The sequence below is a fragment of the Gobio gobio genome (genome assembly GCF_949357685.1).
Source record: "Gobio gobio genome assembly, chromosome: 15".
Classification (NCBI taxonomy): Eukaryota; Metazoa; Chordata; class Actinopteri; order Cypriniformes; family Gobionidae; genus Gobio; species Gobio gobio.
The window spans coordinates 39047737-39062943 of NC_137108.1; the positions used below are offsets into that span (position 1 = coordinate 39047737).

The following is a 15207-nucleotide window of genomic DNA, read 5'->3' on the forward strand; positions in this document are numbered from 1 at the left end:
CACCTCTTCGACTTTGGACCCTGTAGATTCGGATAAACAGGGAAGTAAGTACTTCGCTGCTCTTTCTTTTCTTTCTCTCTGCTTTCTTTCCATCTGTTCCCCCTATAGATCTCTTTTTCCCCCTTTTTGTGTCATGGCATTGCTGTGTTTGGATTACTTAAACATGAGGAAGAATGGCTCTGTGATACACAGATCTCCATTTGTCCATAAAAGTCAACGCATAAAACTTTTAGGTTCCATCTGTTAGGTTTCTTTGATTTATTTCCTATGGGTACCTAGGGTGTTAGTCTTGTTGTAGGATAGTTGCAGAAAAAAAAATCCTAAACCAGCCTAAGGGGTTGCTGGTCTTAGCTGGTTTAAGTTTGTCTCTTATTTTGGTCAAGCTGGTGCTCAGGTGAGAGCCTGACCTCCCAGCCTGACCTTTTGAAAAGTGCCCAAAACCCCTTTAAAACAAGATTTGTTTTTGTCATGAAAGCTTTCCTCATCAATCTATGAGATTAAACTAAACCCTTAACCTTTAAATTTAGCAATCCATGAATTTTATACAACTGAACTCCACCTGAAGTTCAGCACACTCAAACTTTTTCTTTAACATCAATTTACTAAAGTTCAGACAAAATAGTTAGTTACTGACTAGTCTTTTGTAGCCAGACCTTCAGACTGATGGCAGAAATTCTGGACTCCATCTCGGCTTTCATTGGCCAAGGACCACCCAAGAGGACATTTAACTGACATGTAGCACAACCGATCACCGTTCATTTTGTTCTGCGTCATGTTTAGTCGGGTGAAAATGTAAAGCCGATTTCCCTACAATAACAGACCGACATGCATCTAATAGATTATTCATTCAAGAACGTTTACTGCAACAATAGAGCCATGCACTTCACATACTTTTGAAAACCCATTGTTTTGTTGATTCTGGTAAGCGCTCATTGTCACAGTTGTAAACACGACGGCTATCTTCTTCCACGAGGGGGTTTGTCATCACGACGGCTTCGTTTCCAGGTGGACCGTTAAAGAAAGCGACACGTATGTCTCCCAGATATACTGTAGAATTCAACCAATTAGGTGACGACTTTGAAAATCCTGAAGTGTTTCCAGTTAAGTGTGCCATATGCATCAGACGTTCACCCAATGGTCAAAATTTGAGAAGAATAGACAGACAGCCCATATTCCAATAGATTTCACCTTTCAAAAAACAGGATTGCTGGATTTAGAAGGGTTTGGGGCACTTGTCGATTGGACCATCTGACCAACCAGCTAAACACCAACTTGGCAAGCAGGGTGACCAACTAGACCAGATCAAACCAGCTAAGACCAGCAAACCACCTGAGGCTGGTTTAAGCCAGTGTTTTATAGTTATTATTTTCAGCAGAGCTCTTATTACTGATGATGAATGTATGAAAAAGTGCAGGGTGACACTTCATAACTTTCATGAATAAAATTATATAATCATTATACAACAGATGAGTAGCTGTGCATTTTTAAATAGGAATATATGAGAATATAAATCATCTTTTATCATACATGATATGTAACACTTAAAAGATAATTCGTTTATTTGAAAGTTATTATAAAATGTTATCAGTAGCAGAGACCTTTGGTGAAAACATTTGATCTCTTGAGTCATATAAACAGACACAAAGTGCAGTGCATTTATGCAGTGCGTTGTTTCAGAGTTTTAAATGTTGTAAAGTGTTGTGCCAAGCCTTTTTTTTTAATTATTTTTGTTTTGTTTTTCTCCCTTTAATGAGCTTCTGTGTCCTGTGAACTTTCCTCCTATTTTCAAATCAGCCATTAAATATATAACTTTAAGCATGATGTATCATCATCTTGATAAATTGTATTAAAGCTGCATTCCAGCTACAGTTGCAGTTGCAGCTTTGGGATTGTGATATGATCATCACGAATTTGATGGCAGATAGGGCGACCTGTGAACTGAATCATTACTAAGATCCCCTATCGCTATCGTGCCCTTGAGCAAGACACGTACCTCACATTTTCTCCAGCGGGACGGTCATTGTTAGTGTGCCATAAATCCGGTTGCACTGCTGCGGAATGTACTGCACCTTCATTTATTTATTTTTAAGACCTATATGGCTGCCCTGTGCTTTTAGGCAATGGTTGTCTTATATTTGGAGATTTATATTGAGACATAAATAAGACTATAGTATATGCTGTGTTTAATTTTTTTGTGAATAAATTGAGGCTCTGACGGAAAGTTTTAGGATTGGTTAACATATGGACTTGTTAATTATGCCTTTTTAACGCATTTGCTAAATGTTTGTAATATTTCATTCTACGTTCTAAAAACTGTTGGCTCACACAGTATAAATGAGTCTTTATAGAGACACTACATTGCCAAAAGTATTGAGACACCCCTCCAAATCATTGAAATCAGGTGCTCTAATCACATCCATGCATGGCCACAGGTTGTATAAAATCAAGCACTTAGGCATGCAGATGCTTCTACAAACATTTGTAAAAGATTGGGTCGCTCTCAGGAGCTAGTGAACTCAAGCATGGGACCGTGATAGGATAGGATTGGACGTGATCCAATTGTGAAATTTCCTCACTACTAAATATTTCACGGTCAACTGTTAGTGTTATTCTAACAAAGTGGAAGCAATTGGGAACAACAGCAACTCAGCCACTAAGTGGTAGGCCACGTAAAATAACAGAGAGGGGTCATCGCATGCTAAGGCGCACAGTGCACAGAAGTCGCTGACTTTCTGCAGAGTCAATAGCTACAGACCTCCAAACTTCGTGTGGCCTTCAGATTGGTCAAGAACAGTGCATAGAGAGCTCCATAGAATGGGTTTCCATGGCCTAGCAGCTGCATCCAAGCCTTACATCACCAAGTGCAATGCAAAGCGTCGGATGCAGTGGTGTAAAGCACGCGACCACTGGACTCTAGAGCAGTGGAGAAATGTTCTCTGGAGTGGTATTTGGAGTTCTCAGGAGAATGGTACTTGCCTGACTGCATTGTGCCAAGTGTAAAGTTTAGTGGAGGGGGGATTGTGGTGTGGGGTTGTTTTAGTTCCAGTGAAAGGAACTCTTAATGTTTCAGCATACCAAGACATTTTGGACAATTTAATGCTCCGAACTTTGTGGGAACAGTTTGGGGGTGGCCCCTTCCTGTTCCAACATGACTGTGCACCAGTGCACAAAGCAAGGTCCATAAAGACAAGGATGTGCAAGTTTGGTGTGGAGGAACTGACCTCACAAATGCACTTCTAGAAGAATGGTCAAAAATTCCCACAAACACACTCCTAAACCTTGCGGAAAGCCTTCCCAGAAGAGTTGAAGCTGTTATAGCTGCAAAGGGTGGGCCAACTCCATATTAAACCCTACTTATTAAGAATGGGATGTCATTCAAATTCATGTGCATGTAAAGGCAGACGTCCCAAAACTTTTGGCAATATAGTGTAGCTGTCTTTATAGGGAGTCTTTGACAAGGGTGTCATTTATATTTGCGGTCCCTGGCATTAATTTTTATGTGTAAGTAATAGAAAATCATGCTACTACTTTATGAATCAGCAGGACCAAGCTCTTTTGGACCAAAGTTATCTTCCAAACATTTTCCTTGCATCCCCTGTAAACCCCATCGACTTGAATCCTTTCTATGTGGAACAAACATCCCCCGCAATTTCTTTTTCCATCTACAGTATGTCTGTTTCTATGTTTGTTTGTACAGTGTTCAGGAAATAGCTTGGCCCAATCTAAAAAGTAGTGGGCGTCTGCAGTGTTCTAAATGGAGCAGCAAATGCTCAGCAACAATAAAGAACATGTCTCTATTATTCCGCTAACGTCTGTTTAATGAAAACAGATCCACTTTTTGGGAGCATCCCCAGGTAGTACTTTGAACAGGCTTAGCTTTGATTAATAAATTGCATGTTTTGAGATGTTCCTAGAGGTTTTTTTTTCTCCCTGTACATTCCAAGCATGAGCTGATGGAGCAATTGTTGTTGGGAGCTGATGCCCTCCATTATGTGTTTTATGTTTGGGCAAATGAGTATTAACTTTTGAAGCAGAAGCCTTTTTGTTTGTTTGTTCTTTGTTACTCTCCAACACTATTAATGCAACTAAGTCTACAAACACACTAGCTACACTTCTCACTTGACTACATTTGTCTGTTTGTTTTCAGTTTTCAGAATAAAGTAGCTTTTCCCTTAAGCTATTTCCCCCTCAAAATGGACATGGCAGTGAGTTATGTTGTTAAAATTGAAACACACTCTCCTTAGAATTTCTCGAGTAGTGTTGGGAGGTCAGATTCATTTTTTGTGGATTAGTTAATTTCAGTGGTTGATTTGTTTAGTTTTTTGTTCAGTTGTAGTTTAGATGCATGTGTTGCTGTCCTATCCTAATTTAGCACACATATATATAAGATGAAGATTACAGTCATTGTCGTTAGTAGCGTAATGTAACATTTATTTTGCATAGTGTAGATCTACTCATGGAGGTCGCCATGTTGGGATCATTTTATCTCAGTAACCCCCCTGATTATCAAACAGTTCTGCTTACAGACTAAATTAATCATGGTTGATAGTAGCTTTCAAAGCAGACATTTGAACTGGACAGCTAGAACTAAAGACCTTGGACCTCTGACGAACATTTGTTCTCTAAGAGGAGTGAGATACACACAAGTGATGTTTCTAGGACACAAATGGCTTACACAGCACATCACCTCTCTCTCTTTCTTTTAGGGTTACCATCGATCCAACCACTTCATCGCCACTCAGGGTGAGTATCTTTGTCTGGACAGAACTTGTGGATGGATGGATGTGTGTGTGTGTGTGTGTGTGTGTGTGTGTGTGTGTGTGTGTGTGTGTGTGTGTGTGTGTGTGTGTGTGTGTGTGTGTGTGTGTGTGTGTGTGTGTGTGTGTGTGTGTGTGTGTGTGTGTGTGTGTGTGTGTGTGTGTGTGTGTGTGTGTGTGTGTGTGTGTGTGTGTGTGTGTGTGTGTGTGTGTGTGTGTGTGTGTGTGTGTGTGTGTGTGTTGATTTGGTTCTGTCTGGAAGTGTCCATTCCCAAGAGAGAGCCTCTTTTATCTCTTCAGTCTGAGCCTTTGGGTTTGTGTGTGTGAGACTGAAACCTTGAGAACACAGAGATCTTCTGGTTGAAATCTAATGAGTTCTGATCCAGGAAATTCTAGAGGTGTGTGAATAGAGATGCTGCAGCAGAGACGGGATTAACACTTGCTGTCTTCTTACCTGTCTTCAAAACCAGCTAGCACAAAGACTACAGGACCTTGGGTGGAGAAGAGTCTCAGATTGTGTTCACTGCAGTAATTTTCGTAAAATATTTTGGTCTTGTTGAATAATAATATTTAAACATCTGGGTAAAATCCTTAAAGGGATAGTTCACCCAAAAATGAAAATTAGCCCATGATTTACCCACCCTCAAGTCATCCTAGGTGTATATGACATTCTTCTTTCAGACGAATAAAATCTGAGTTATATTACAAAAGTCCAGGCTAATCCAAGCATTAGAATTGGATTCATAGTTGCTCTCTTTTTGAAGTCCATAAAAAAATGCATCTCTCCGTCGAATAACGTGCTCCACGTGGCTCTGGGGTGTTAATAAAGGCCTTCTGAAGCGAATCGATGCATTTGTGTAAGAAAAATATCCATATTGAAAACTTTATCAAGTAAACTTTCGGCCGACCGCCTTCCCTGTTCAATTTATGGAAAAATTGTTGAAAGTTCCCCTGCCGATCGAAAGACTAACGCGACCAGGTACGCACGTCATGACGTCACGCACGCATCTTGAGTTTCACTTTCAACATTCAACACTTTTCCACGGAAGGCGGTGGGCCGAAAGTTTACTTGATAAATTTTTAAATATGAATATTTTTCTTACACAAACGCGTCGATTCGCTTCAGAAGGTCTTTATTAACACCCCGGAGCCGCATGGAGCACGTTATTTGACGGACAGATGCACTTTTTATGGACTTCAAAAACAGAGCGACTATGAATTCATACTACAAATACTACAAATTCTAATGCTTGGATTAGCCTGGACTTTTGTAATATAACTTTTATTCGTCTGAAAGAAGAATTTCATATACACCTAGGATGACTTGAGGGTGAGTAAATTATGGGCTAATTTTCATTTTTGGGTGAACTATCCCTTTAATTCTCTCTTGCTTTAACCATAAACATCTCTCAATTCTGTTGTATTTATATTTAATACAAGAAAAAGCAGTTTGCCTTAGTGGTAAGAAAAATACAATTAATTGAGTAATATGAAACAAAGTCTTAATTTCTTATGGAAATTTTGCTTCTCATTTTAAGGAAGCTTAAGGATATATTTACTGGAAAACAAATGTATTAATTTTCACAGTGAGGACATTTAGGGACATCCTCGAATTGATAACATCAATATTTTATGTTAATGTGTTTAAATATTTCTTAAATAGCTGTCTAATTAGTAGGATAATGTACTGTCACCCTGGACATTATTTCAAAATAAACCCCTTCAGAGAGATGCAAGACCCCTTTGCTTCGCTGAGGGTCCTGTAACTGGCTGATTGTACATTATTTCTTACTTTATATAAAACAATAGAAGTGTGGTATGTAACGGTTTAAATGTCTTCATCAAGTCTTGCCTACACTGTGGCGAACAAATGTCCCCACACAGATGAAATCGGTAGGAAATTGGGCTTCATTAACATACTAAACAGTGTATTACCAAAAATGCCCCTATTATGCTATTTTAAATATTCATAATTTTGTTTTGGGGGTTTCCTACAATAGGTTTACATGCATCCAAGTGTTCTCATAATATACATTGTGAATTCCCTCCTTTCAGAGAGCTTCCTTTGCTCTGATTGGTCACACAGCCCAGTCTGTTGTGATTGGTCTAATGATTACAGTGCATGCCAGAAATGAAACTGCCATTACCATATCTGAATTACAGCTCCGGATGCTTTCTCAGTGCTTGTATACACAGTGATACGAACAGTTACAATGCCGTTGGTTTTACCGCATCAATTCCATCGCGAGCCCTCATTCTCTGGAAGTGCATGCAAAGTGGATTGGCAGTGCTGAAAACGGCTTCCTCCTGACATGTCGACAATACAACATGTTTCTACAATTATAGTGTTTGAGGGCGGGTCAAAGTACCAAGTATACGTTGTTAACAGGCAGCCAATAAAGACCATAAGCTGGCTTTATACTTTTAGGAGGCAATCATTTTATTTGACATGCGCTTTGATCTTTAAAACTTAGCAGACCTTTTACATTCACAAACAGCTATATTATTCGAAAAAAAAATAAAAATAAATAAACGTTCTGTAGCTCAGTTTAAAAACAATAGAAGTGAATGAAAAGTCCCCACCATGACAGAAAAAACAATGTGTGTGCATGTGAGAGAAATATCACACATAAACCGTCCCCTATGTCTTTCTTAGCTCTACTAAAACAAGGTCACCCCTCTTCTCTCATCGCTTTAGATCTCCCATAAATAAATCATTATACATATTTGTGGTTTGTCTGTCTTCCCCTCCTTATTGAATTTCGAGGCAGACTCAATTGATGAGAGAAATTAGCTTTTTCTATCGGAGAGCCACTTCCTGCTGGGGTTAAAAACTGTTCTATTCACCAGAAATGTCTGCTATTGAATTACTCTCTATGAGGCTCTGGATTACTGAACTGCCTTATAACATGCAATGACACTTGGTAAATTAAACCCGCCATCTGGAGCATTGGCTGCCATTTATTGAATGTGTGTGTGTGTGTGTGTGTGTGTGTGTGTGTGTGTGTGTGTGTGTGTGTGTGTGTGTGTGTGTGTGTGTGTGTGTGTGTGTGTGTGTGTGTGTGTGTGTGTGTGTGTGTGTGTGTGTGTGTGTGTGTGTGTGTGTGTGTGTGTGTGTGTGTGTGTGTTTGTCTGTTTGTTTGCAGGGCCGAAGCAGGAAACAGTGTATGATTTTTGGAGGATGGTTTGGCAAGAGAACTGCTTCAGTATCGTCATGATCACAAAGCTAGTGGAGGTGGGCAGGGTATGTTCTAGATCCTTCCTCATCTGCACACTAACCCATGAACTAAAGACACTCCCCATTCACAACAACCATACACATTTCATTTAGCCATCACTTCTAAATGTTTGTGTATTTGTGGGTCTGTGACTTTTATGTGTGGAAATTATATGTAAATTGATTTTAATGACATCATTCCCATTCATCAGCCATCAATGGATTTTTTTTTCTGCTTGATAAAACTATGTTTGGAAATATTGTTTTATATTTGATTATTACTGCATGCACAAGAATAACTATTTAACACTGTATCCCATAGTGTTTTTTGGACATTTTTGAAGTCCCTTGGAGTATCATGTAAACACCATGCTATATGAATATGATAATCCTCTGAGTTTTGTTTATTTATTTTATTGAATTGATATTACATTGTGCATGCTTATGTTCACTATTTTTACATTTAGAACATGCACTCACTTAATGTAAACTTGATCATTTAATGAGATAAATATAATTTGATGCCTAAATTCGTAGCATTTAAAATGATTTATTTTACATTTGTAGTGTTTTATTTCTAATTTGTTTTATTTCTCTTTTTTTTTTTTAAATGGTGTATTAATTATACTATCTGTTACGGCCTGAAAATAATCATACAGGTCCGAAAATCCAAGGTTCATCATGATACTTTTTGTTAGTGCAAGCAATATGGTATCAAAGTACTGGGATACCTTCACTGTACCGTGGTACCACCAGAGTACAGTGCGTTATCACATGCTCTTGTTATATAATACATCTGTATTGCTGTCAACTAAAAATAAGATTTGAAGTATATTTCGTTCCATCATGATTCCCACACTCATGTAATGCGTTCTGCTCCCTTGCTTTGTGGCCCACTCGTTCCAGCCTTTTTAAACCACCTCTATTTCTTCCTCCGACATAATTTCCTCTTTCATTTTCCTCTCCACACCCGCATCACCCCTTCAGTGCTTCGGAGACAGCGTGTGCTGCCAACAGTCCTCTTAACGGCCCGTCCCTGCCCTCTTATGAAATTGGGGCTCTATTATGAAAAATACGCTTTCCCATGTTACGATAAAAGCTGTGAACAGCAGAGATAAATAGATGATGGCTTAGGTCCGGCAGCAAATCTTACAGTTTGTGTAACGATAATAAGAGTGTAGAAATAACCCCGATTTACTGTACAAGAAGGGAGTTCTTTCACTTCAACAGTTTGATTGATGTTGCTGAGAGACTCTTTAGAAAAAAAAGTTTAATATATAATATCACAAAAAAATTCTTAGATTTTTTTATATAATTTGTTTTTTCAATATTTGTTTAATATAATTTTAACAAAAATCCATTTTATCCAAGTGCATTCAAAGTGTTAAAATACATTCAATAAGTAAACAGTATTACAAATCTAGTTTAAAAATAATCAAGGCTTGTTTTTTTTATTTAGTATGTCATTAAATGAATTCAAATAATTAGGTTTGATAATTTTCCTTTATATGCACCAATAGTTACCTTTTATGTAACATTTGAAAAAAGCCTATGCGCATATATAGATATATTTTTTTTACATTTTTGGTCAATGGTGCATAGACAGTTTGAACTGATACAAGAAAATGAATCAAATTTTCTGACTTTAATACCATTTTTGCTACTTAAGTTTTAATTGAGAAGCTGTCTTAAACACTTTCGTACTCATACAAGGAAGAACAATAAAACGAATGTAATGGCATGCTTTTTAGGAAACTTAATTGTGCGCTACAATCTTAATATTCATGATTTTGTTTAATTTTATTGCCAGCAAAATCATCAAAAATATCATATATTATGCTGCTGTGCACCTCCAGTGTTTTCTAACCTGAGTTTGTTGGTTTGTGTTTCAGGTGAAATGCTGTAAGTATTGGCCAGATGAGTCAGAGATGTACGGTGACATTAAGATCACGCTGCTGAAGACGGAAACTCTGGCGGAGTACACAGTGCGAACTTTTGCCCTGGAGCGGGTACGAGATGACTTTTTTTCCCTCTAGAGACAGGACAGGAAATGATGGGGAAAAGAAGGGTTGCATCTCCCGCATGAGCGCCACAGCTTAGTGTGTCAGAGCCTCTAAGCCACGGCTCCAACTTTTTTCAGAGCAGCTTCTGTGTGATTTGCTTTGCCATTTGATAGGATGCAAACTGTTATGCACGGGTTAATGTACAGTCAGCAGGCCATTATCGCAAAATAAACAGACAAGGGTGATGATCAGGTCTTGTATTACATATCTTATATCACGTTACTCCACATTACCCTGCTTATTACACTCTCAAATGCACACCAAATAATAAATAAATGCACATGAATTATTGATCTTGAATTAATTTTGTTGTATGAGAAGAGACGTATAAAATGAGACATGAAATTAGCAAAGCTATGTAAGAAATCAGTTTTATTTTATCATATGTATAGTTTAACATCATTATACAAAACTAATTGACCTAAAGGCCTGTTCACACCAAGGATAGCTATCATTCTAAAAATCTTTATAAAAATTGCAGAATCCACACCACAACTGTAACGATAATGGCACCAAGGAATTATATTCTTGGAAACAATTTTTTCCAGCTGATGAACAATAATTGACAGCCAATCAAATTTAAAGAGCTTGAGCATTTAAAGTGGCAGACGACAAAATTCCAGTGCACTTATAATAAACAGAACAATATCGTCCATTGGTGGTGTGGATGCTAACATAGTTAAGGGCCAAGAATAGTGTGATGGCACCTATTGTATCTGTTTCTTCTTCCGCCATGGGAGTCTATGGCAGCCCATAGAAATATATGGTAAAAAGTTGTGAAATTTGGCACACTGATAGCGGGCAATCCAAACATTCACCACAGCAAATTTGGAGTCCCTAACTAAATCCTTCTAGCGCCACCAACTCTCCAAAGTTTCACTTACATTTATGCTTATAACTTTTGAACCATAGGTGCTAGAAACCAAATTTTCATATTTGTCCTCTGATTCCTTGGCTCAGGATGATTCAGTTGCACCCTATGACCTCATTTATGACCATGTTGGCAAGAAGTTAGCAAAAGCTTTTTGACAAACCCAACCGCACAAACAAATTCGACAAAGATCACGCCAAATTGGACACAAGGCTATAACTCTGCATCGCTTTTGCGTATTCAGACCAAACTTGGAACATGTCATCACAAGCATGACCTGAGGATACATGCATTGTTTCAGCACCACCTACTGGTCATGAGATATAAAAAATTTACAACTCCTTAATTTTCAAATAGTCCTAAAATGCTCTATTTTAAGAATGCATTAGCATATTATTACGAAACTCAGAATGTGACATTGGGACCATGCCCTGAAGGTACTCAAAATGTTTTGAGACAGCGGCACCTTGTGGTCAAAAGTTATAAGGAAATTTTCCAAAAATGCTAATCACTTTTTATTAATTTTGCCTATTTTAATGAATACTGATCTTGATAGACTCCTTGGGTCAGGCTGAGAACAAAGATACCAATTGTGCCACGTGCTCTAACTTGCTGTCCGCCATTTTGAATTTCTTTGAAAACCTACTTTTTCGAACTCCTCCTAGACCGCTGGTCTGATTTTCATCAAAATTGACTCGGCTCATCTTCAGACCTTGCCGGTAAAAAGTTTTTGATAGACCAAACCGTTCTCGAGTAACGCATCAACAAATTTGTTGGCATGAAGCCAAGCTGATTCTGAGGCTGTAACTCTGCAACGCTTTGGCATATTGACACCCAACTTTTTGTATCATCACCTCACAGTGACCACACCATAATAATTTAATAACAGCGCCGGTCAAAAGTGATAAGTAAGTTATATATTATACAGGGAGTGCAGAATTATTAGGCACGTTGATTTTCTGATCATATTTTTTTTCCAGGCACATTTGACCAATTCCAAACCACAGTAATCCTAATAACTACTATTGATTTAGTATTTAATAATGTATAAGTGATATATAATTGTTCATGAAGGCTGGAAATGAAAATCACCTTATATTCAGGTGTGCAGAATTATTAGGCATGTTTCCTTTTACAGATAAATTGAGCCAAAAAAGAGATTTAACTCAGACTGAAAAGTCAAAAAGTATTAAATGCCCATGAGAAGGATGCAATACTAATGCAATACTAGACATTTCAGTTAAGGCATGACCATTGGACAGTGAAATGCTCGTTGGGTCAGCAGGATCTGACAAAAACAGGTGGTGAAGAAAAGACACCTATTAACCGCAAAAGAATTAAGAATTAAGGTGAAGAATTAAGGGTGAAATCATCAGGAACCCTTTAGTCTCCAACGCCACCATTTTCCAGAGCTGCAACCTACCTGGAGTCTCCAGAAGTGCAAGGTGTCAGGATCTCAGAGACTTCAGTTAGGTAAAGAATCCTAAAAAATGACCCCCACTAGATAAGAATCACAAGCTGAAGTGTTGTAAAATACATGAAGGTTTTTTTATAGGCTTTATGGACAGATAGGTTGAGAGTGACTCTTGAAGGACCAGCACCACATCCTCTAGTACCACTGTTTGAAGAATTCATCTTCCAGAATCTGGCAGTACGTTTTGGGAGTTCATTTTTAGTCCATCTCTGCAAAACGGACTTCAGGATGGACTAAAATGAACTCCCAAAACGTACTGCCAGATTCTGGAAGATGAATTCTTCAAACAGTGGTACTAGAGGATGTGGTGCTGGTCCTTCAAGAGTCATTCTCAACCTATCTGTCCATAAAGCCTATAAAAAAACCTTCTTCGTGTATTTTACAACACTTCAGCTTGTGATTCTTATCTAGTGGGGGTCATTTTTTAGGATTCTTTACCTAACTGAAGTCTCTGAGATCCTGACACCTTGCACTTCTGGAGACTCCAGGTAGGTTGCAGCTCTGGAAAATGGTGGCGTTGGAGACTAAAGGGTTCCTGATGGTTTCACCCTTAATTCTTCACCTTAATTCTTAATTCTTTTGCGGTTAATAGGTGTCTTTTCTCCGCCACATGTTTTTGTCTGACCCTGCTGACCCAACGAGCATTTCACTGTCCAATGGTCATGCCTTAACTGCAATGTCTAGTATTGCATTAGTATTGCATCCTTCTCATGGGCATTTAATACTTTTTGACTTTTCAGTCTGAGTTAAATCTCTTTTTTGGCTCAATTTATCTGTAAAAGAAAACATGCCTAATAATTCTGCACACCTGAATATAAGGTGATTTTCATTTCCAGCCTTCATGAACAATTATATATCACTTATACATTATTAAATACTAAATCAATAGTAGTTATTAGGATTACTGTGGTTTGGAATTGGTCAAATGTGCCTGGGAAAAAAATATGATCAGAAAATCAACGTGCCTAATAATTCTGCACTCCCTGTAGTGTTTGTATTTGTGATTTTTCAGCCATTTTGACTAAAATAATCTAAAATTGTTGACATTTTTCTGAAGCTACCGGCCATGTTTGCATGTCACATTGTTCCTTTTTGTGCTTGGCCCAATAATTGCTGCTTGCAGCTATATTTATATTTATCATTATTATTATCTTTACAGTTATCATCCTTGGTGAGAATGCCACAATTGACTAATCAGAATCAAGTTTTCCTGGCCGTGTAATAATATGTGTTGCTATGCTGATATGCGTTGACACTTCTCTAGGATTCTGAATTGTGTGTGTGTATGTGTGTGCACTCTTTTTGTGTGTGTGAGAATTTGGAGTGACAGCCCTTTAAATGAAATGGTGAGAAGCGCCTGATACCCAGCAGAGGCCCACCGAGCTGTCTGTTCCAGGATTAGAGCTGCCTCATCTCAGAACGCTTTTATGGCAGGCACATTAACTAAAGCATCTCTCTCTCATTATCCCTCTCTCTCTCTCTCTGATACAATGGGCTAAATGTGGGTGCGTTTACTGAAATTAGCTCAATTTAACCTCCTTCTCCTCACCCCCCTGTCTTCTCTTATCGTCCTCTTCGCTGCCCTGTGGAGGCGCAGTTCCGTCGACAGCCTTTGATGCGAGTTTTGTGCTTGCCGCGGCCCTGTCAATCAAACACGGGCTGTGGGTGGAACGATGTGCTTCTGTGTGTTTGTCGAACGGTGGGGAAAGCTTCTCCACGTAACCATCAGACAGGCTTTTGTCTGAAGCTCTCCTTGTGTGTATTCAAACAGACGAGCAATTGGGATGCAGTAATAGGAAGTCTCTTTGTGGCCTGTCAAGTAGACATACGAACCTCCCTTTAGTGGAACCACAGAGCTGTGGGTTTATTTTACTGTCGCTTTTGCTAATTCATCTGGGTTTCTCTTGGGTGTCTTTGAGCCATGAGGAATACAAACTCCAGAAGCGAGTCCCCTCAGATTTTTGAACCATAAAATGAAAAGGTTCCTGATCGTATTCTCCGCTACTTGTAACCTAAAGCTACAAACCATACAACCATATGTTAGAGCCGTGGCTTGGTGGTTAGCGCACATGCCCTGACACATTAAGCCAAGATGCTTATATGGGCAATTCGGGTTCAGGTTTCTGGCAAATGTCAAAAAGTGAAATTAATTTTATACAGATGAATTAAAAGTGTGGAGCATGTTTGTCTTTCAGAGGGGATACTCTGCCAAACACGAAGTGTGTCAGTTTCACTTTACATCGTGGCCTGAGCATGGAGTCCCATACCACGCCACAGGTCTACTAGCCTTCATTCGCCGGGTCAAAACCTCCACGCCACTCGACGCAGGGCCTGTGGTGGTCCACTGCAGGTATAGAGCTCCTTATTTCATCACATTAACTGCTAATTTAATAAATGCTAATAAATGCCTTTGTTTTGAGCAATATACACTACCCTTTAAAATATCACCAAGGCTGCATTTATTTAATCAAAAATACAGTAAAAACTATTTTCTATTTGAGTATATTTTAAAATGTAATATATCCCTGTGATGGCAAAGCTGGATTTTCAGCATCATTACTCGATTTTTTTATTATCATCAATGCTGAAAACAGTTGTACTGGCTGCTTAATATTTTTGTGAAAAAATTGCCTTTTTTCAGGATTCTTTGTTGAATAGAAAGTTAAAAAAGAGCAGCATTTATTTGAAATATAACTCTTTTGTAACATTACAAGGTCTTTACAGACTTTTGATCAATATTCTGTGTATTTTATTTTCTGAATAAAAGTACTAATATATATATATATATTTGTGAAATTTCTATTTCAAATACTCCAAGGAACCTC

The 15207-nt window shown here is 38.4% G+C and overlaps 1 protein-coding gene across 4 annotated transcripts in view; it reads left to right on the forward strand.

Moving 5' to 3' along the window:
- The window catches only part of ptprub (protein tyrosine phosphatase receptor type Ub), a 322943-nt gene that overhangs the window by 284681 nt on the left and 23055 nt on the right, over positions 1 to 15207 (forward strand). For 3 of the 4 annotated variants that reach the window (XM_079836102.1, XM_079836105.1, XM_079836103.1), the window contains 4 exons: positions 4707 to 4743; positions 7904 to 8001; positions 9867 to 9983; positions 14578 to 14732. In XM_079836102.1, the coding sequence (XP_079692228.1) occupies positions 4707 to 4743; positions 7904 to 8001; positions 9867 to 9983; positions 14578 to 14732 (407 nt within the window). The remainder of the gene's footprint in view (positions 1 to 4706; positions 4744 to 7903; positions 8002 to 9866; positions 9984 to 14577; positions 14733 to 15207) is intronic. The other variant, XM_079836104.1, reaches the window with a different exon arrangement.